We start from the raw sequence: 19,974 nt of genomic DNA on the forward strand, positions 1-19,974 counted from the left end.
CTCATCTTTGCATGAAATATTCCCTTGGTATCTCTAATTTTCCTGAAGAGATGTTTAGTCTTTCTCATTCTGTTGTTTTCCTCTATTTTTTTGCATTGATCACTGAGGAAGCCTTTCTTATCTCTCCTTGCTATTCTTTGGAACTCTGCCTTCAAATGGGTATAGTTTTCCTTTTCTCCTTTGCCTTTTGCTTCTCTTCTTTTCATAGCTGTTTGAAAGGCTGCCTCAGACAACCATTTTGTCTTTTTGCATTTCTTTTCCTTGGGGATGGTCTTGATCACTGCCTCCTGTACAATGTCATGAACCTCTGTCTTTGGTTCAGGCACTCTGTCTATCAGATCTAATCCCTTGAATCTATTTCTCACTTCCACTGTATAATCATAAGGAATTCAATTTAAGTCATACCTGAATGGTTTAGTGCTTTTCCTTACTTTCTTCAATTTAAGTCTGAATTTGACAATAAAGAGTTCATGATATGAGCTACAGTCAGCTCCCGGTCTTGTTTTTGCTGACTGTATAGAGCTTCTCCATCTTTGGCTGCAAAGAACATAATCAATCTGATTTCAGTATTGGCCATCTGATGATGTCCATGTGTAGAGTGTTCTTTTGTGTTGTTGGAAGAGGGTGTTTGCTATGATCAGTGTATTCTCTTGGCTAAACTGTATTAGCCTTTGCCCTGCTTCATTCCATACTCCAAGGCCCAATTTGCCTGTTACCTCAGGTGTTTCTTGACTTCCTACTTTTGCATTCCAGTCCACTATAATGAAAAGGGCATCTTTTTTGGGTGTTAGTTCTAGAAAGTCTTGTTGGTCTTCATAGAACCCTTTAACTTCAGCTTCTTCAGCATTACTGGTCAGGGCATAGACTTGGATTCCTGTGATATTGAATGGTTTTCCTTGGGAATGAAGAGAGATCATTCTGTCATTTTTGAAATTGCATCCAAGTACCTTGGACTACCTTTCCCCTGTTCTGTCACTGAACCTCGGCATAAAAAGCTCTTCTTTTCTCTCTCCGCTTGGGGAAAAATCCTACTCATTCCTCAAGGGAGAGTTCAAATGACATTTTTATGAAATTTCCCCCAACTCCTCCAAATAAGAGTTAGTCACTCCCTGCTTTTATTGGCCATAATACTTTGTCAAAGTTTTCTGTCATTGTTGTCTCTCAGCCATGTGATCATAAGTTCAGGTAGAGAGAGATGTTTTCTTGCTCATTTGTCTTATTATTCTTATCCAAATGCTGCGCACATCCTGGGTCCTTGATCAGGGTTGGGATATGCACAATTTTCAAAAATTGAAATATGGTTGATACACCATATTATGTGTATTTCAGGTGCACTACGTAGTGATTTGACATTTGCATATGTTATGAAGTGGTCGTGACACTAAGTCTAGTAACCATCTGTCCTCACACAAAGTTGTTACAGTATTATTAACTACTGTCCTTGTCCTGTATGCTATATCCCCATGGCTTATTTGTTTTATAACTGGTGGCTCCTAACTCTTAATCCTCTTCAGCTAAGGATCCCTCTAGCCCCTTCCCCGCTGGCAACTACCCAGTTGTTCTTTTTATCTATGTTTTGTTTTGCTTGTTTTGTTTTTCAGATTCTACCTTCAAATGAGATCATATGGTATTTGTCTTTCTCTGTCTGACTCATTTCACATAGCATAATGCCCTCTAGGTCTATCCATGTTGTTGTAAATTGCAAGATTTTATTTTTTTTTATGGCTAGTAATATCACTTTGTATACATATAATGCATCTTCTTTATCCATTTATCTATCAGTGGACACTTAGGTTGCTCCCATAGCTTGCCTATTACAAATAATGCAGCAATGAAAGTTGGTATGCATATATCTTTTCAAATTAGTGTTTTTGTTTTCTTAAGGTAAATACTCAGAAATGAAATTGCTGAATCATCTGGTAGTTCTATTTTTAATTTTTTGTGGAACCTCCACACTCTTTTCTAATTTACAAATTGGCTGCACCAATTTATAGTCCCGCTAACAGTGCACAAATACTCCCTTTTTTCCACATCCTCACCAACACTTTTTATTTATTGTCTTTTCTGATGATAGCCATTCTGAGTTGGTATCTCATCGTGGTTTTGGCTCAGAGGTTAAAGCATCTGCCTGCAGTGTGGGAGACCTGGGTTCAATCCCTGGGTCTGGAAGATCCCCTGGAGAAGGAAATGGCAACCCACTCCAGTATTCTTGCCTGGAGAATCCCATGGACGGAGGAGCCTGGTGGGCTACAGTCCATGGGGTCGTAAAGAGTCGGACAGGACTGAGCGACTTCACTTTCTTTCACTTAATGGTTTGTGATGTTGAGTATCTTTTCATGTGTCTGTTGGCCATCTGTATGTCATCTTTGGAAAAATGTCTATTCAGGTCCACTGTTTTTTAGCTGAGTCACTTAGGTTTTTATTTTTTGATGTTGAGTTGTATGAGTTCTTCGTATGTTTTGGATATTAACGCCTTGTTAGCTTTATCATTTGCAAATATCTTTTCCCATTGAGTAGACTGCCTTTTCACATTTGTTGATAGTTTACTTTTCTGTGCAAAAACATTTTAGTTTGATGTAGTTGTGTTTGTTTATTTTTGTATCCCTTGCCTGAGGAGACAGATCCAAAAAAAAAAAAAAATGTTTGTAAAGACTGATGTCAAAGAGTTTACTGCCTGTTTTCTTCCAGGAATTTTCGTGGCTTTAGGTCTTGCATCTAAGTCTTTAACCCATTTCGAGTTTACTTTTGTATGTGGTGTGAAAAACTAGTTGTAGTTTGATTCTTTTGCATGCGCCCTGTGCAGTTTTTCCAGCACCATTTACTGAAGAGGATGTCTTTTCCCCATTGTATATCCTTGCCTCCTTTGTCATAGTTTAATTGACAATACAAACATGGGTTTATCATCCTCTCTCCTTCTAATCTAAATGATAATCTTTCTGGGTAGGTAACTCTTGATTGTAAGTTTTATCCTTTCATCACTTTGAATATATTGTGACACTCCCTTTTGGCATGCAAAGTTTCTTCTGAAAAGTCAGCTGATAATCTTATGGAAGTTCCCATGTATATAACTAGTTGCTTTTTTCTTGTTGCTTTTAATATATTCCTATTATCTTTAATTTTTGCCATTTTACTTATAGTGCATCTCGCTGTGGTCCTGTTATGATCGATTCTGTTTGATACTACTCCCTGTGCTTCCTGGACCTGGCTGTCTGTTTTCTGTTCCAGGTTGGGAAGTTTTCAGCTATTATTTCTTCAAATATTTTCTCTGCCTCTTTCTCACTTCTCCTTCTTGGGACCCCTATAAGGCAAGTGTTATTACTCTTGTTGTTATATCAAAGTTCTCTTAAACTAGTACTCAGTTTTTTAAAAAAATTCATTTTTTTCTTTTTAGCTTTGGTAATTTCTACTACTCTGTCTTCCAGTTTATCATTCCTTTGTATCATCTAATCTGCTGTTGATTCCTTATTGTTTTTTTTTTTTTTTTGTTTGTTTGTTTGTTTTCATCCCAGTTTCACTTTCATGCTTTGGAGAAGGAAATGGCAACCCACTCCAGTATTCTTGCCTGGAGGATCCCAGGGACAGAGGAGCCTGGTGGGCTGCCGTCTATGGGGTCGCACAGAGTTGGACACAGCTGAAGCGACTTAGCAGCGGCAGCGGCAGCAGCAACATTGTATTCTTCATCGGTTCTTTATATTCTCTAATGCTTTGTTGAAATTTGTACTGCATTCATCCATTCTTCTATCAAGTTCAGTGAGCATCTTTATGATTATTACCTTGAGCCCTTTGTTGAATAGATTGCTTATCTCCACTTCCTTTAGTCATGGTTCTGAGGTTATGTCTTGTTCTTCCATTTGGAACATATTCCTCTGTCTTCTCCTTTTTCTCAATTCTGTGTTTGTTTCTATGTGTTAGGTACATTAGTTACCTTTTCCAGTCTTGGGAAAATTGCCTTATGTAGGAGATCTCCTTAGGAACAACACATTCCCCTCTGGTCACCAGAGCTGTATGCTCCAATGGTACACCCGTGTGGACTACGTGTCCTCCTGTCCTCCTGTGTGCCCTCACAGGGCTGACTGATGTGAGCATGCTGGTAGATGAGGGTGGTCCCTGGCCAGGCTGGCTATGAGGGCACTCCTCATGCGGTGATTGCCAGTCCCCTGGAGGGCAGGCTTTCCATGTGGTTGGCTGCATAGCCTGGGGATCGCGAGGCTACTGCCGACCAGCTGATGGGCAGGGCCAGGACCCTCTATGGCTTGATGCTCGACTGGATGAGTCTACGAGTGAGTGTAATCAGTGTGGAGCTGAGAAGGACCTTAGGATGATCCCAAAGCATCCCGAACATGCTGTTAAAGTCATTGTCCTTGTCTTGATGGGACTGTTTATCTCCATCTCTGGTTATGCTCTCCACCAGGAAAAGGAGAAACTGTATGTGGAGCTAAAGCACATCCTGGCTCGGCAGCCTGGGCCCGAGGCTGCGGAGCAGCTGCAGATCTATCGCCACACGCTGCGGGAGAAGACCAAGCAGCTTAAAGTAAGTGGTAGCCTCTGCGCCTTCCTAGCTGAAGAATGGCCACACTCTGGGGAGCACCCCTGGACAAGTCTACCGCTGTGGTCCAAGGAGCCAGTCTCTCAAAGGCTGCAGTCCATTGAAATCAGCTTTTTTAGCGCTCCAGTCCCAGGCAAGCCTCCAAGGTACCCCTCTGCTCCTAGACTAATAGACCCCCACAAAACAGGTAGACGAACAAGTGGAGAAACAGAGAGAGGATGATGGCAATGGAATGGAAATTTGGGGAATAGGGTTTGTGTGGATTATCTCAACAAGATTTGGAGGATCTGGATAGTGGGGAAGAACAGAAGAAATATTTTGACACTATGGCCCACTAAAGCAGACCGCTGTGTCAGAGCAGGTTTTTACCGTTTATCCACCTGAAATAAATGTGCACAAAGCACAGGCCCCTCCCCTGTCCCCAAGGGCCTTGCTTCAGGACTGTCTAAATAAGTAGTCATGAAGGGGAAGTCAAATCATTTTAGGATTCTGTTAGCATAAGTTCTCTTCTAAGTGACACAAGAACCTTAGCTGGGGCGATGGAATGTTCTACAATTACACATTTTAAAGTTTTCTCAAAAACTGTGTGTTCCCACTCTATTTTCAGCTTTACCTCCTAAAAAAGTACTTAGATATTCTTGGCATGCTAGGGAAGCCTTATACATACACAGGCACAGACTGTAGCATATGCTAGCTGAATTCTGGCATTTACCTGTGCAACGATGGTAATAGTCATTGCCTTTCTGCCTGGGGTAAAATAGGTGCTGTGAGACTAATATGGTACAAATCCTTTCACAAAGCGAATGTTGTAAAATCACGTCCTTTTACTTTAAAAAGGCAGATGAAACAGAAGTGTATAAGCATTAATTTTCAACTTACCACTCTAAGCATTCATTTTACATGAGTATCCTGAGACATAATTTGAGTTTTGCAAGAGGCATAATCTTTTGATTATTTTCATCCATTTAAACAATTGAATATAACAAGCAAAATAAAAACTTATTTTCTCAGAAGTTGGGTGTAGATGAGAAAAGCACATGTCTCTCTTTACATTACTGTCAGAAAGGCACTCTTAGCAATGGGCTGCATTCAGTGGTTCATAGGAGGATTTTGTCACTTTAACCCTTTATCTCAGGGTATAGAGATGTTTTTCTCCGAATGACATGTGACCCCTAGTGGAAGATTCAGCAGTGCGTAGTACCAAGCCTGCCCATCAATTTGTCCTCATGATCTGGACTCTGTTAAGAAATTCCACATTCATTATTTGGAAGCAAGATCTTTGTTCCTAAGTTCAGTTCAGTTCAGTCGCTCAGTTGTGTCCAAGTCTTTGCAACCCCATGAGCTGCAGCATGCCAGGCCTCCCTATCCATCACCAACTGCCAGAGTCTACCCAAACCCATGCCCACTGAGTCAGTGATGCCATCCAACCATCTCATCCTCTGTCGTCCCCTTCTCCTCCTGCCCTCAATCTTTCCCAGCATCAGGGTCTTCTCAAATGAGTCAGCTCTTCACATCAGGTGGCCACAGTATTGGAGTTTCAGCTTCAACAGTTTAACTATTAAGGCAAATTTTCTTCCAACATGAAAATCATTTTCTCTAGCTTATGATAACATGGTCAGAATCCTTAGTCGGATAGGATAGATAGATAGAATCACAACAGTTAAGAGGAATGAATTCAGAAGCAGTGTGTATGAGTTTGTGAAGTTGCTTCAGTTGTGTCTGACTCTTTTCGACCCTATGGACCAGAGTCTGCTAGGCTCCTCTGTCCATGGGATTCTCCAGGCAAGAATCCTGGGCCAGGTTGCCATGCCCTTCTTCAGGGGATCTTCCTGACCCGTGTCTCTTACATCTCCTAGCATTGGCAGGTGGGTTCTTTACCACTAGTGCCAGCTAAGACACCTGTTCAGAAGCAGATGAACACTCAAAAGATAAAGATCGCCTTTTATGTAAATTTTAAAAAATAGAGAGCTAGAGGAAAAACAATTCCATCTATTGCCTGTCCCTTACAACGATAGCCTCCCTTTTTCCCCCTTGATTTTTGTTGGGGGCACCCCTCACTTTAGCATCCTTTACACATCTGTTTAGATGAGTAAATGTCTTCTTTTTTTGTCCAGCCTGAAACCAGTAGCATCTACTGAACACAACAGAGCAAGAGGCACGTAATTAGGCTTCCTAACACAGCCCCTCACATGTAGTACCCTCTCCCATGCATATGTCATAGCACTCTGCATCTTAGAGGTAAATATCCCAGTGCTCTGATAAAGAGAGAACCTGTGAATAGTTCCAAAGGGTGCAGTAAAGAGGTGATTGACATTCAGCAGAACAACAACCTTGGAAAACACATAAATTGAATGCCTACTTAATGGTGGTGGCAGGATGATTCTGAATAGTTTTTACAATAATCCTCAGATGAAACACACTGCTTAGTAATGACTTTTCTGAACATTTTTAAAAAGGCTTTAAAAAGCAATTTTATAGTATATGTCTGGGAGTTTTTCTCTTTTGACTCTCAATATTCTTGAGTGCATTACACCATTCATATGTGAGCCTGTTTGGATGTGCCTGATAGCTCTCCTTTTAAGCCGGGGAATGAGGTTTCATTAAATTGGTCATTGGATTATGAGTCTTCAGAACGTTCATCAGATTTTTACCCAGATACAGACCTTGAACTGGTAGAAGTGTGCAGATTAACCATTAAATCTGGGCATGGTTTTGTATTTCTAGCCTCACCAAGGTAAGTGGCAGCAGATTAAAAAGATTTTTCAGAAAAGGATATTGTCTCACCATGTATCTTCTGTTAATGCTGCTTTATTTGTCATACTAGGTTTTGTCTTCAGAATTGAATATGTATGAATCACAGAGCCAAGAATACAAGTACGAGATTGAAAAACTTACCAATGAACTGCTGAATTTAAAGAAGAAATACCTTGCTCAGAAACGTAAAGAATACATTCAGAAGTAAGAATTAGTCAAATGTTCTAGTTTGGTTGTGCCTTGTAACTGCTGATGAGGAAAATAATTATGGACAGCTACAGAGCCACAGACCTCACTGGGATAAACTAAGTCAGGGGTGAGCAAATGACTTTCTGCAGGGTCACTCAGTGGGTTGTGGTCAGAGAAAGATGAGTGTCTTGTCTGACTTGACCACTCCTTAGGACCCTAACAGGGATCCATTAGCATCAGCTCTCTGGTGGACCTCCTGTGGAGCAGAGGAAACCCAGTGTGATATTTCCCCCACATTGTTCTCATGGTTTGGGGCTGATCATGCCAGGACTGTGCCTGCAAAGGAGGTTCACAGTCAACGTGGCATGGGCTGAAGCACACTCACATTTAAAACCACAGGTAATTTTCTTAAGAGGTCTGGGTTTGCTAAAGCTGTGCTTTCTAATAACATAGCTGGACCACTGTAATTATGAGCAGTTCACAAACACATAATTTTCACCTGTGTTTTAGATAAGCCGTTTCTGAACCATTTCTCTGTCTAGTGCCTGACTTCTATATCTGATGTAGGGTATCAGCATGGGACGCCTTTCTTCTAGGAGATGATATTGCACGTGTCAGGTGAACACTTTGGGTTTCAGGATGGCTATATGCCCAAGGCAAACCATTCAATATCACAGTAATCCAAGTCCATGCCCCAACAAGTAACGCTGAAGAAGCTGAAGTTGAACGGTTCTATGAAGACCTACAAGACCTTGTAGAACTAACACCCACAAAAGATGTCCTTTTCATTATAGGGGACTGGAATGCAAAGTAGGAAGTCAAGAAACACCTGAGGTAACAGGCAAATTTGGCCTTGGAGTATGGAATGAAGCAGGGCAAAGACTAATAGAGTTTTGCCAAGAAAATGCACTGGTCATAGCAAACACCCTCTTCCAACAACACAGGAGAAGACTCTACACATGGACATCACCAGATGGTCAACACCGAAATCAGATTGATTATACTCTTTGCAGCCAAAGACGGAGAAGCTCTATACAGTCAACAAAAACAAGACCAGAAGCTGACTGTGGCTCAGATCATGAACTCCTTATTGCCAAATTCAGACTGAAATTGAAGAAAGTAGGGAAAAGCACTAAACCATTCAGGTATGACCTAAATCAAATCCCTTATGAGTATACAGTGGAAGTGAGAAATAGATTTAAGGGACTAGATCTGATAGATAGAGTGCCTGATATGAACTGAGGTTCATGACATTGTGCAGGAGACAGGGATCAAGACCATCCCCATGGAAAAGAAATGCAAAAAAGCAAAATGGCTGTCTGAGGAGGCCTTACAAATATCTGTGAAAAGAAGAGAAGTGAAAAGCAAAGGAGAAAAGGAAAGATACAAGCATCTGAATGCAGAGTTCCAAAAAATAGCAAGAAGAGATAAGAAAGCCTTCCTCAGTGATCAATGCAAAGAAATAGAGGAAAACAACAGAATGGGAAAGACTAGAGATCTCTTCAAGAAAACTAGAGACACCAAAGGAACATTTCATGCAAAGATGGGCTTGATAAAGGACAGAAATGGTATGGACCTAAGAGGCAGAAGATATTAAGAAGAGGTGGCAAGAATACACAGAAAAACTATACAAAAAGATCTTCATGACCCAGATAATCACGATGGTGTGATCACTCACCTAGAGCCAGACATCCTGGAATGTGAAGTCAAGTGGACCTTAGAAAGCGTCACTACGAACGAGGTGATGGCATTCCAGTGGAGCTATTTCAAATCCTGAAAGATGATGATGTGAAAGTGCTGCAATCAATGTGCCAGCAAATTTGGAAAACTCAGCAGTGGCCACAGAACTGGAAAAGGTCAGTTTTCATTCCAATCCCAAAGAAAGGCAATGCCAAAGAATGCTCAACCTGCCACACAGTTGCACTCATCTCACATGCTAGTAAAGTAATGCTCAAAATTCTCCAAGCCAGGCTTCAGCAATACGTGAACCGTGAACTTCCAGATGTTCAAGCTGGGTTTAGAAAAGGCAGAGCAACCAGAGATCAAACTGCTAACATCTGCTGGATCATGGAAAAAGCAAGAGAGTTTCAGAAAAACATCTATTTCTGCTTTATTGACTATGCCAAAGCCTTTGACTGTGTGGATCATAATCAACTGTGGAAAATTCTGAAAGAGATGGGAATACCAGACCACCTGACCTGCCTCTTGAGAAACCTATATGCAGGTCAGAAAGCAACAGTTAGAACTGGACATGGAACAACAGACTGGTTCCAAATAGGAAAAGGACTACTTCAAGGCTGTCTATTGTCACCCTGCTTATTTAACTTATATGCAGAGTATATCATGAGAAATGCTGGCCTGGAAGAATCACAAGCTGGAATCAAGATTGCCGTGAGAAATATCAATAACCTCAGATATGCAGATGATACCGCCCTTATGGCAGAAAGTGAAGAGGAACTAAAAAGCCTCTTGATGAAAGTGAAAGAGAAGAGTGAAAAAGTTGGCTTAAAGCTCAACATTCAGAAAACAAAGATCATGGCATCCGGTCCCATCACTCCATGGGAAATAGATGGGGAAACAGTGGAAACAGTGTGAGACTTTAGTTTTTGGGCTCCAAAATCACTGCAGATGGTGACTGCAGCCATGAAATTAAAAGACGCTTACTCCTTGGAAGAAAAGTTATGACCAACCTAGATAGCATATTGAAAAGCAGAGACATTACTCTGCCAAAGAAAGTCCATCTAATCAAGGCTATGGTTTTTCCAGTGGTCATGTATGGATGTAAGAGTTGGACTGTGAAGAAAGCTGAGTGGCAAAGAATTGATGCTTTTGAATTGTGGTGTTGGAGAAGACTCTTAAGAGTCCCTTGGACTGCAAGGAGATCTAACCAGTACATTCTGAAGGAGATCAGCCCTGGGATTTCTTTGGAAGGAATGATGCTGAAGCTGAAACTCCAGTACTTTGGTCACCTCATGTGAAGAGTTGACTCATTGAAAAAGACTCCGATGTTGGAAGGGATTAAGGGCCTAAGGAGAAGGGGAACGACAGAGGATGAGATGGCTGGATGGTATCACTGACTCGATGGACGTGAGTCTGAGTGAACTCCGGGAGTTGGTGATGGACAGGTGTGCTGCGATTCATGGGGTTGCAGAGTTGGACACGACTGAGCAACTGAACAGAACTGAACTGATATGCCCAAGAACAAATGTTCTCTTCAATTTGGTATTGTTTTCCTAATCCTGGGCTGAATGAGGGGACCCAGTTGAATCTGTAGGTTTGAACCTTGTCTGTATGGCATTGCCCAAGTCATAGAGTTCATTCTGCAGAAGCTCACACTGGGAGTTGAAAGTCAGGCTTGGTGTGTCATCCACATGGAAGTTTCAAGGACATGGTGAAAGAGGGTCTGAATGCATCCCCTATGATTCATTAGTGGCAAATAGCTATTTAAAGTAGCTAGATGCAAATTCCAATGGCACCCCACTCAAGTACTCTTGCCTGGAAAATCTCATGGACGGAGAAGCCTGGTGGGCTGCAGTCCATGGGGTTGCTAAGAGTTGGACACGACTGAGCGACTTCACTTTCATGCATTGGAGAAGGAAATGGCAACCCACTCCAGTGTTCTTGCCTGGAGAATCCCAGGGATGGGGAGCCTGGTGGGCTGCCGTCTATGGGGTCATACAGAGTCGGACACGACTGAAGTGACTTACCAGCAGAAGATGCAAATTCATTCGCCAGTAAAAATCTCCCCTTTTTGTAAATCAGAATATCCCCTCATTCCACATTTAGATGAGAGTTCCTAGTTTCCTTTGGGCTTTCGATCCTCCCACCACACACACACACACACACACACACACACACACACACACACACAGAGTTTTCTGGACAAAGAGAACATACTGACTGACAGAAGGACGCCCCTCTGATAGCTTGGTTCAGTTCAGTCCCACAGTTGTGTCCAACTCTTTGCGACCCCATGGACTGCAGCATGCCAGGCTTCCCTGTCCATCACCACCTCCCAGAGCTTGCTCAAACTCATGTCCATCAAGTTGGTGATGCCATCCAACAATCTAATCCTCTGTCATCCCCTTTTCCTCCTGCCTTCAATCTTTCCCAGCATCAGGGTCTTTTCCAAGGAGTCAGTTCTTTGCATCAGGTGGCCAAAGTATTGGAGTTTCAGCTTCAATATCAGTCCTTCCAATGAATATTCAAGACTGATTTCCTTTAGGATGGACTGGTTGGATCTCCTTGCAGTCCAAGGGACTCTCAGAATCTTTTCCAATACCACTGTTCAAAAGCATCAATTCTTTGGTGCTCAGCTTTCTTTAAGGTTCAACTCTCATATCCATACATGACTACTGACAGGACATAGCTTTGACTAGATGAACCTTTGTTGGCAAAGTAATGTCTCTGCTTTTTAATATGCTGTCTAGGTTGGTCACAGTTTTTCTTCCAAGGAGCAAGCATCTTTTTAATTTCATGGCTGCAGTCACCATCTGCAGTGATTTTGGAGCCTGCAAAAATAAAGTCTGATAGCTCAGCCCCTCCCAGTGGCCCATCCATTAGAACGGCACCGCCCCAGGCACTATGCCACTTGTGGCTATTTAAGTTAAAGTGAGTTACAGTTAAATCAAATTAGAAATTCAGTTCCTTAACTGCACTAGTCACATTTCACCTACTTAGTAGCTGTATGTGGCTAGTGGATGCTCTATCTGGCAGGCCAGGTATAGGGTTTTTCTACCATCATGGAAAGTTCCAGTACCCTGCTCTTGACTCTCTGGTTTTGCCTTGATACTTATTCCTTGTGACTGACCTCTCCAGAGGGCATCAGTGGTGATTCCATTTAGTTGGGATCCATAAACTGGAGGGAGACAGAAAAATATGAGTTCTTAGGAGGAGAACAGCAGGAAAAAGAAAAAGATTAAGGAGCTGAAGGAAAATATGAACAGGCAAGAACAAAAGTGCTGAGACGGTTTAGACTGAAAGGAAGAAGGCTGAAGGGAGTCATTAGGATGGTCTATAAATACATTAAAAAGATCATGTAAAGGAGACATTATTCCCGTTAGTCAACTTAGATCAGGCCAGAAGCATTAAGCTTTAGTTCCTTTGGAGAGGAAAATTTAGGTTATTTGAGGCAAGAGAGGGCAGGAGGAGGGGGGCCTTGCTTGCACCTAACAACAGTCAGGAGGTAGACAAGTTGTCAGAGTACTTGAAGGCATCTCCTTTGCTGGATCCACTCAAGGCTAAAGCTTTTGTACTATTTATGGAGGATGGTTTTTATAATAATGAAATCAATTCTGCTAAGAGACAGCTGAATTGATGAACCAATCCTCTACAGATTCTTTCCAAATGGAATAATTTAGAATAATCTCTGCAGATATTCTCCTCACACATACTCTTTATAAAATAGCAACTCATATCATTTTTACCTTTTTGCTTTTTTTTTTTCATTTTTCTCAAATACCGTTTTTTCATGCTCCAATCCTGACCTATATACCCCACCCACCTATCCTTGACTCCCCTACTCTATACCCCAGGCTGGCGTGGAGTCTGCAGTACAAGTCAGATGGTTTTGCAAAAAGTAGAATTCTCTTCTCTGAAGTAACTCATTTCTAGTAGTCAAATCTAATTGGTTTTAATCTTAGTACTTTGCTCAATTTTTATTTTGAAAGAGGGACTCCAAAGATGTTTTCTATAAGACCCTAATTATACAATAGGTAATCTATATAAATTTAAGATACTTCTGCAGGAAACTTGAATATGTGTGTGTGTGTGTGTGGGGGGGGGGTCATTTAAAGAAGATCTATATAGAAGATATATTGTAGATTTTAGGGACTTTCTTCCTTTATCTATTGCCAAAAGTACTATCTTATTTATATTTCCCAGCTTTTCCTGAGTTTTAAACTATTTCTGATAATAACTGCTGCTCATCTAAAGTTATAAAAAAATTTGTATTTTATTAATGTCCAAGTTTGATGAAAATGCCCTGTGCATGTATGTGTGTGTGTATGATAAAGATTTATAAGTTTCCAGTGAAACTTTGGAATATGAAAGTTGATAAATGATGAATTAGTCATTATAATTGAGCCAAGAGAAAGATTCCTCTGACTGATCTTTGGAACTAAACAAATGCTTTATAAAATAGGAAGATGATTACAAGTCAGGAGCCTCTAGGCCCCAGCCCTTGAGCTATAATGAGGCCTTCTGTCTGTATTTAGATCAACATTAGGAAGGCATGTTTAATTGTGTCTTTCCCTAATTCTATGTGTTATCAGTAACGCCTAATTACATTTAAACTACCACCTTGTCTCAAACTGGAAGGTTTGATCAAAGCAGTTTTTAGTGGTTAACTCACCTTAAGAACTTAACACCAAACTTAGAAGAGGAAAAAGATGGTAAGAAAGTTAACTCTCACCTCCTCCCTTACAGAAACAAGGACAGAATAAGCATGGAGGACACCTTCTCAATGGCCAAACCAAGTGGCCCTCGTTTTACCGGGGGTGGATTTCCCCTCAGCAAGTCATCCAAGGCGAAGTCATAACTTGAAGCTGCTGGCTGGGTCCTTCTGAACAACTCACTGGAATTCACTCTGAAACATTTCGGAGGAATCTCTTTGAAATCCCTTGGATCACAGACATTTAGGGAAATCAGTCCTCAGATTCCAGGATGGAAAGAAAAGCAGAACTGTTACAGTCCTGTACATAGAAGAGTGATGACTTTCTATTTAATCCACATGGATATTAATAGAGTGTAATTAAATCTATTCAATCAGGTTGGATTACATCAATTCAACCATTGCATGACGCAGATCTTTTGTTACTACCACACTGATTTATTTTGTAACGCACCATATCTAGATACTCTGTATGGATGAAACTTTGGACCCTAATTTCTCTGCACAGACACTGGTGCATAGATTTTACATTTAAAGATTTTTTTTTTAATGCAGTGTATTCTTATTAATAAGAATCTATTTTAATTATTCTTCATTAATGAGTCATTGATGAGCGATGAGAAAGGTGGACATACTCTAAACTATTTAAAAAGTGTTTTGAGAGTAATTTCTATGTGGAATTTCTTTTCAGGCCTGGCATATGAAAACCTATTCCAAAAAGACATACTAATAAACACTTCATCATAAAAAATAAAAAGAACCCTTGTAGAGATCTCAATCTATGTTTTGGGAGAATATGTAAAGTTTAAAACTACTGTGAGAAATGTTTAACACAAAGATGTGACTCAGAGGACCAAGACTGTAAAATGAGGGGTTTGGGCTGGTATCCTCTGAAGATCTGTCCTTTCTAGACCTCACATTTAGAGAGCAGAGTTAGAAGGGCCAGAGATCTGTTTGGTTTCCAGGCTGCAGGCCAGCATTCTGAGTAACTAAATCCATTGTTATTTTCTTTACTTTGAAACCACAGTTAGGTGGGTGTCAGTTCAAAGTTCCCCTGTGTAGAGTGTTCAGTGGTGTGGGACATCCTGGCCATCTTTCTCACAATACCTTGACCTCTGTAATTTTTAAAAAAATGTTTGAGGGGTAAGTAGCTCATGGATAAGCAAGGACAGTATAAGTGGATAATTTCATTTCATTCATCATGAGGAGCAGGAGACTTAAGGATCCCAAGATGTTTGTTTAGATTATCCAGAGAGGTGGGAGTTTAGAGGGATCTAAAATCATGTTCTTCTGTCCCTCTTGGTTCACCACCAGAAGCAGATCCAAGGCAATCATGGCTATGAAAGTGATTGATTCAGCAGTGATCCCAGGAAACACCCCAAGAGTGGGGACGTGGAACACCAGGCTAAGGCACAAAGTCAAGTTCTGCAGTTGCAGACTTTTGCTGGACCTTGCAGGGGCCTCTGAAAATAATGTAATCACATCTCAGAGTTGGTCCCATCAGGGTGAGGGAGCTGGGATATTTATACCCTCAGGGTTCCAGTCACTGACCAAGGACTGCTCTGGAGGGGTTCTTGTGGTCTTCCCTGCTGGTAGGCAAAGCAGATCTTAGACAAAGAGGTAACAGTTGCTGACTGTTGGAAGCAGAAGCGGTTAAGTGCTAGGGAACTGAGTCAGGCAGCAGCATCCTCTGCTGCTTCTCCTACATGGTCCCAATTGAGATCTGCAGATGGAAACCAACCTCCAGGGTAGCTGGTGATCCTGTGATGAGCTGTGATCATCAGCAATTTGTATACCACGTGGGAGCGTGAGGATGGTTACATACACGAGAGAATTTGCTTAGAAAACCTTAAACCTATAGAATCACAATGGGGGCATTTCTATTTTTGAAAATCACAGATGCTGTCTTCCCTCAGAGCCAACCAACCGTATGCTAAGTCCCCTGTGTACACATCCTCAAGTTGTGAACTTTCAAAGATGTGAGCATGTGTTCCATCAGCATCAGACATGAGTGAAATTGCAGCTTATCCTCTATCTCCTATTGCTGACAATCCTTCAGCTTTACCATCTCCCAGCTCCAGTTAGTAACTCTTCTTGCCTTTTCACTTGATACCAGCCCCTGTATGCCAGCTGTTGTACTGTACTTCTGTGCTTTTCAAGGTACTGTACTGTAAGATTAAAAATGTGTTCTTTATTTTTGGTGTTTGTTTTTTATGTATTATTTGTGTGAAAAGTACTATAAACCTACTACAGTACAGTATCACATAGCCGATTGTGTTAGTTGGCTACCTAGGCTAACTTTGTTGGACTTATGAACAAATTGGACTTACATATGTGCTCTCAGAACAGAACTTGTTCGTGTGTAGGGGATTTGCTGTATTCTGTTTAGACAGAAGACTTTTGCAGGTAAGGTGAGGCAAGGCGATTATGACATGTACAGCATTGGAGGGTTTTCCAGCTATTCAGGGACGTTTTGAAGTATAGCTGTAACCAACTTCCTTCTGAGCCCTTGGGTGGCTTTATATTAGGTTCACTTCTCTAGGGATGGGGCTTCCCTTGTGGCTCAGCTGATAAAGAATTCACCTGCAATGCAGGAGACCTGGGTTCGATCCTTAGATTGGGAAGATCCCCTGGAGAAGGGAATAGCTACCCACTCCAGTATTCTGGCCTGGTGAATTCCATGACCTGTATATATAATCCATGGGGTCGCAGAGAGTCGGACACAACTGCGACTTTCACTTTCTCTACGGTCATGCGGTCTGTGATCCTTGTTCTATCGCAGTGTGGCAGAGACTCTGGAGACAGAAGCCAGGTTCAAATCCTGGCTCATTTTAACAACAGAGTTGAAGATGAAATGAGTTAATGCTTGGAGCAATGTCAGGCACATAGTAATTGTTCAGTAAGTATCTACCATTATCCTTACATAAGAAATATCTTAAGTTTTGAAATTTGAGAATAAGTTATTACATAATACTTTATTATATCAGTTATAAAGATGATTCTTTGTTTAGAGGGTGAATGGCATTAAAATGTCTGGAGGAAGTTATATTTGCTCATGTAATTTATAGTTTAGTATCTTGCAGAAATGCCGTATTGGGGACTTCATGAAAACATCTGTTTATTTTCCTTGTAGTTTTGATCTGGGGACAGATCCTTCACTTTCAGAAGTCAGAACTTCCAGAGGGAAAGACCCCGGTGGCCTCTTGCTGCCATCTTCTGTTTCTATCCACGTATGGAGTAGGGCGGTCAGCCTCTGTTGATGACCTCTGATCTTGCTCCCGTCAGCCGAGATCGCACAGGCTCTGGGAGCTGGCACAGCAGCTCTGTAAGCTCTCTGTGCTTATGTTCAAGAGGAGGACGAGTAAATTAAGGCGAGCAAAAGGTGGGAGATACTGCTGCTGCCTCTCATTTACTGTCCATCCTGACAGCCCAGGGTATTCTAAGCAGTAACGATTTAGGTACAGGTGTTGCCACTGTAGCCACAGTACGAAAATGAGCTATTAAAAACACTAAGATTTGCAGATCATTAAAGATAACTGTGAACTCGCAGTGGGCTAAGGTGCTTTTAAAATCACAAATTTGAGCTGCACTGTAAAGCAGCCTTAGGAGATTATACAGTAGCGTCATGTTTATCCTGGGGTTTTGAGCATTTCAGAAAGGAGTCCTGTAGCTAAACCAGTCACTGACTCTCCGCTGGGCTGATGAGGAGCTGGTATGGTTTCTCTGTTGATGGAGAGAGACATGATAAAGGGGACTCCCTGGTCATTATTTGCTGATCATAGCTTCTCAGCAACTGCTCTTATAGCCAGGATTTTATTGTGCTAACCTCTGAAGAAATTGCTCAGAGCAAAGGTTTGTTGCTGTGATAAGCCATAGAGATGGAAGTGGCCATGCTAGGAGGAGACAGCAGCAACTTTCCTTGTGATGGGCTATGATTTTGCTATAAAAATTTATTCAGGGTTGATAACTATTGTTTGGTTTCCTGGTTTGCTCAACCTGATTCTGAAGTTTGACCTAGGCCAAGATACCCATCAGAAAATACTATGCCACGACTTTAGAGCAGAATGGCATTGTAGAGCCTAGATAATTTGAGGAAAGATATTCTCTCTCACGGGCTTCCCTGGTAGATCAGCTGGTAAAGAATCCGCCTGCAATGCAGGAGACCCCGGTTTGATTCCTGGGTCGGGAAGATCCCCTGGAGAAGAGATAGGCTACTCACTCCAGTATTCTTGGGCTTCCTTGGTGGCTCGGACAGTAAAGAATCTGCCTGCAATGCGGAAGACCTGGGTTCGAACCCTGGGTTGGGAAGATCCCCTAGAGGAGGGCATGGCAACCCACTCCAGTATTCTTGCCTGGAGAATCCCCTTGGACAGAGGAGCCTGGTGGGCTACAGTCTATGGGGTTGCAAAGAGTCAGACGCAACTGAGCAGCTAAGCACAGCACATTCTCTCGCATAATTGTATGGAGACCTAGTTTAATAGGAGCAAAGGGAGGGCATTTTAGAATATTAAAATGGTAAAATAGTTAAAAATATATCTCACTATTTTCTTTGTAGTAGATAGGAAATATTTTAATGGCATTATCCATTTTTAACTCCTAATTCAATGCTGTTTTAGTATACCATTTCTCATATCTATTATTTAAAAGTTCCATTAGGGTTTTGAGACCCATTAGAATTTTATAACAGTATGAAATGTGATATCAACAGGTATACCATTTTTCTTTTTTTATAATTAAAAATAGATTTCCTCCCCTGACTTTAAAGTACCTGATTAAAATACAGAATAGAAAATTAGAGAATAAGCAAAAGAAGAAACAGGGCATCAATAGTCACACCATCTATTGATGACTATTGTTTTCCTGGGCTAGTACACGTCTCATTCACCTAGACTGATTGTACCCATTGTTCTTCCCGTCATCTGTTCTGACTGGTTGGTGCTTGTAATTCTCAAGTATTAAATGTTTTGAACGTTACATTTGAAATACTATTATTTTAGAATTTTGAATGTGTCTTTCTGGACATTTAAAATAAGTATATACAGATATATTTTGTTTTTAAAAAATCAGAGATGTAATTGAGATACATATAGTGAAAGCACTGTTTTAAGTGTGTAGTTTGGTAAATTTTGACAAATGCATATGCCCAAGTAACAGGTATCACAATTATCGATGCCCTTCCCCCCAAGAATGCCCTTATGTCCCTTGGCAGTCAATATTCCTAGCCCCATACAGCCTAAGCAATGATGGATCTGTTTTTTCATCATATACTAGTTATGTCTTTCTTAGATTTCATATAAATGGAATCATATAGTAGGCACTCTTTTGCACCTGCCTTTTTTCATGTACTTTAATGTTTGTGTGTGTGTGTGTGAGAGAGAGACTCACCCACGTTGTTTCTGTCAGTAATTCATATTTATTGGTGAGTAATATTCCATTATATCAACAACACAATTTGTCTATTGATTTACCAGTTGATGAGGATCCGGGTTATTTCCAATGTTTAGCTATTATGGATAAAGTCTCCATGAATGTTCATGTTCAAGTGCTTATGTGAACAGATATTATCATTTCCCTTAGTAAATAAGAAGGAATGGAAATGCTGGATCAATCCAAGGGTTGTTATTGTTCAGCTGCTCAGTTGTGTCTGACTCTTTGTGACCTCATGATTACAGCCTTCCAGGCTTCCCTGTCCTTCACTATCTCCCACAGTTTTGCTCAAACTCATGTCCATTAAGTCAGTGACGCCATCCAACCATCTCATCCTCTGTCGCCCCCTTCTGCTCCTGCCTTCAGTCTTTCAAGGGTACACATGCATTTAGCCTAATAAGAAACTGCCAAACTGTTTTCCTAACTGATTGGGCCATTTTACACTCCTACCAACAATGTGTGTAAATTCCAATTATTCCAATCTTTGTCAATATTAAGAATTTTCAGTATTTATTTAAGCCATTCTATTGGATATATAGTGATATTTCATTGTGTTTAATATTTGTATTAGTATTTTCCAATGACGAATAATGTTAAGCACTTTATTCCATGTGGTTTTGGTCATTCGTATGTGAAGAGTCTTCAAATCTTTTGACCATTTAAAAAA

At 41.0% G+C, this 19,974-nt stretch overlaps 1 protein-coding gene across 1 annotated transcript in view; it reads left to right on the top strand.

The window, feature by feature from the left end:
- CFAP58 (cilia and flagella associated protein 58) overlaps positions 1-16,074 on the top strand; it is a 116,018-nt gene extending 99,944 nt beyond the window's left edge. Inside the window, exons 16-18 of the mRNA XM_004020330.6 lie at positions 4,412-4,531; positions 7,371-7,504; positions 13,916-16,074. Coding sequence (XP_004020379.2) covers positions 4,412-4,531; positions 7,371-7,504; positions 13,916-14,027 — 366 coding nt within the window. The 3' untranslated portion in view covers positions 14,028-16,074. The remainder of the gene's footprint in view (positions 1-4,411; positions 4,532-7,370; positions 7,505-13,915) is intronic.
- The last annotated feature ends 3,900 nt before the right edge of the window (positions 16,075-19,974 follow it).

Source organism: Ovis aries, chromosome 22, assembly GCF_016772045.2.
Source record: "Ovis aries strain OAR_USU_Benz2616 breed Rambouillet chromosome 22, ARS-UI_Ramb_v3.0, whole genome shotgun sequence".
Lineage (NCBI taxonomy): Eukaryota > Metazoa > Chordata > Mammalia > Artiodactyla > Bovidae > Ovis > Ovis aries.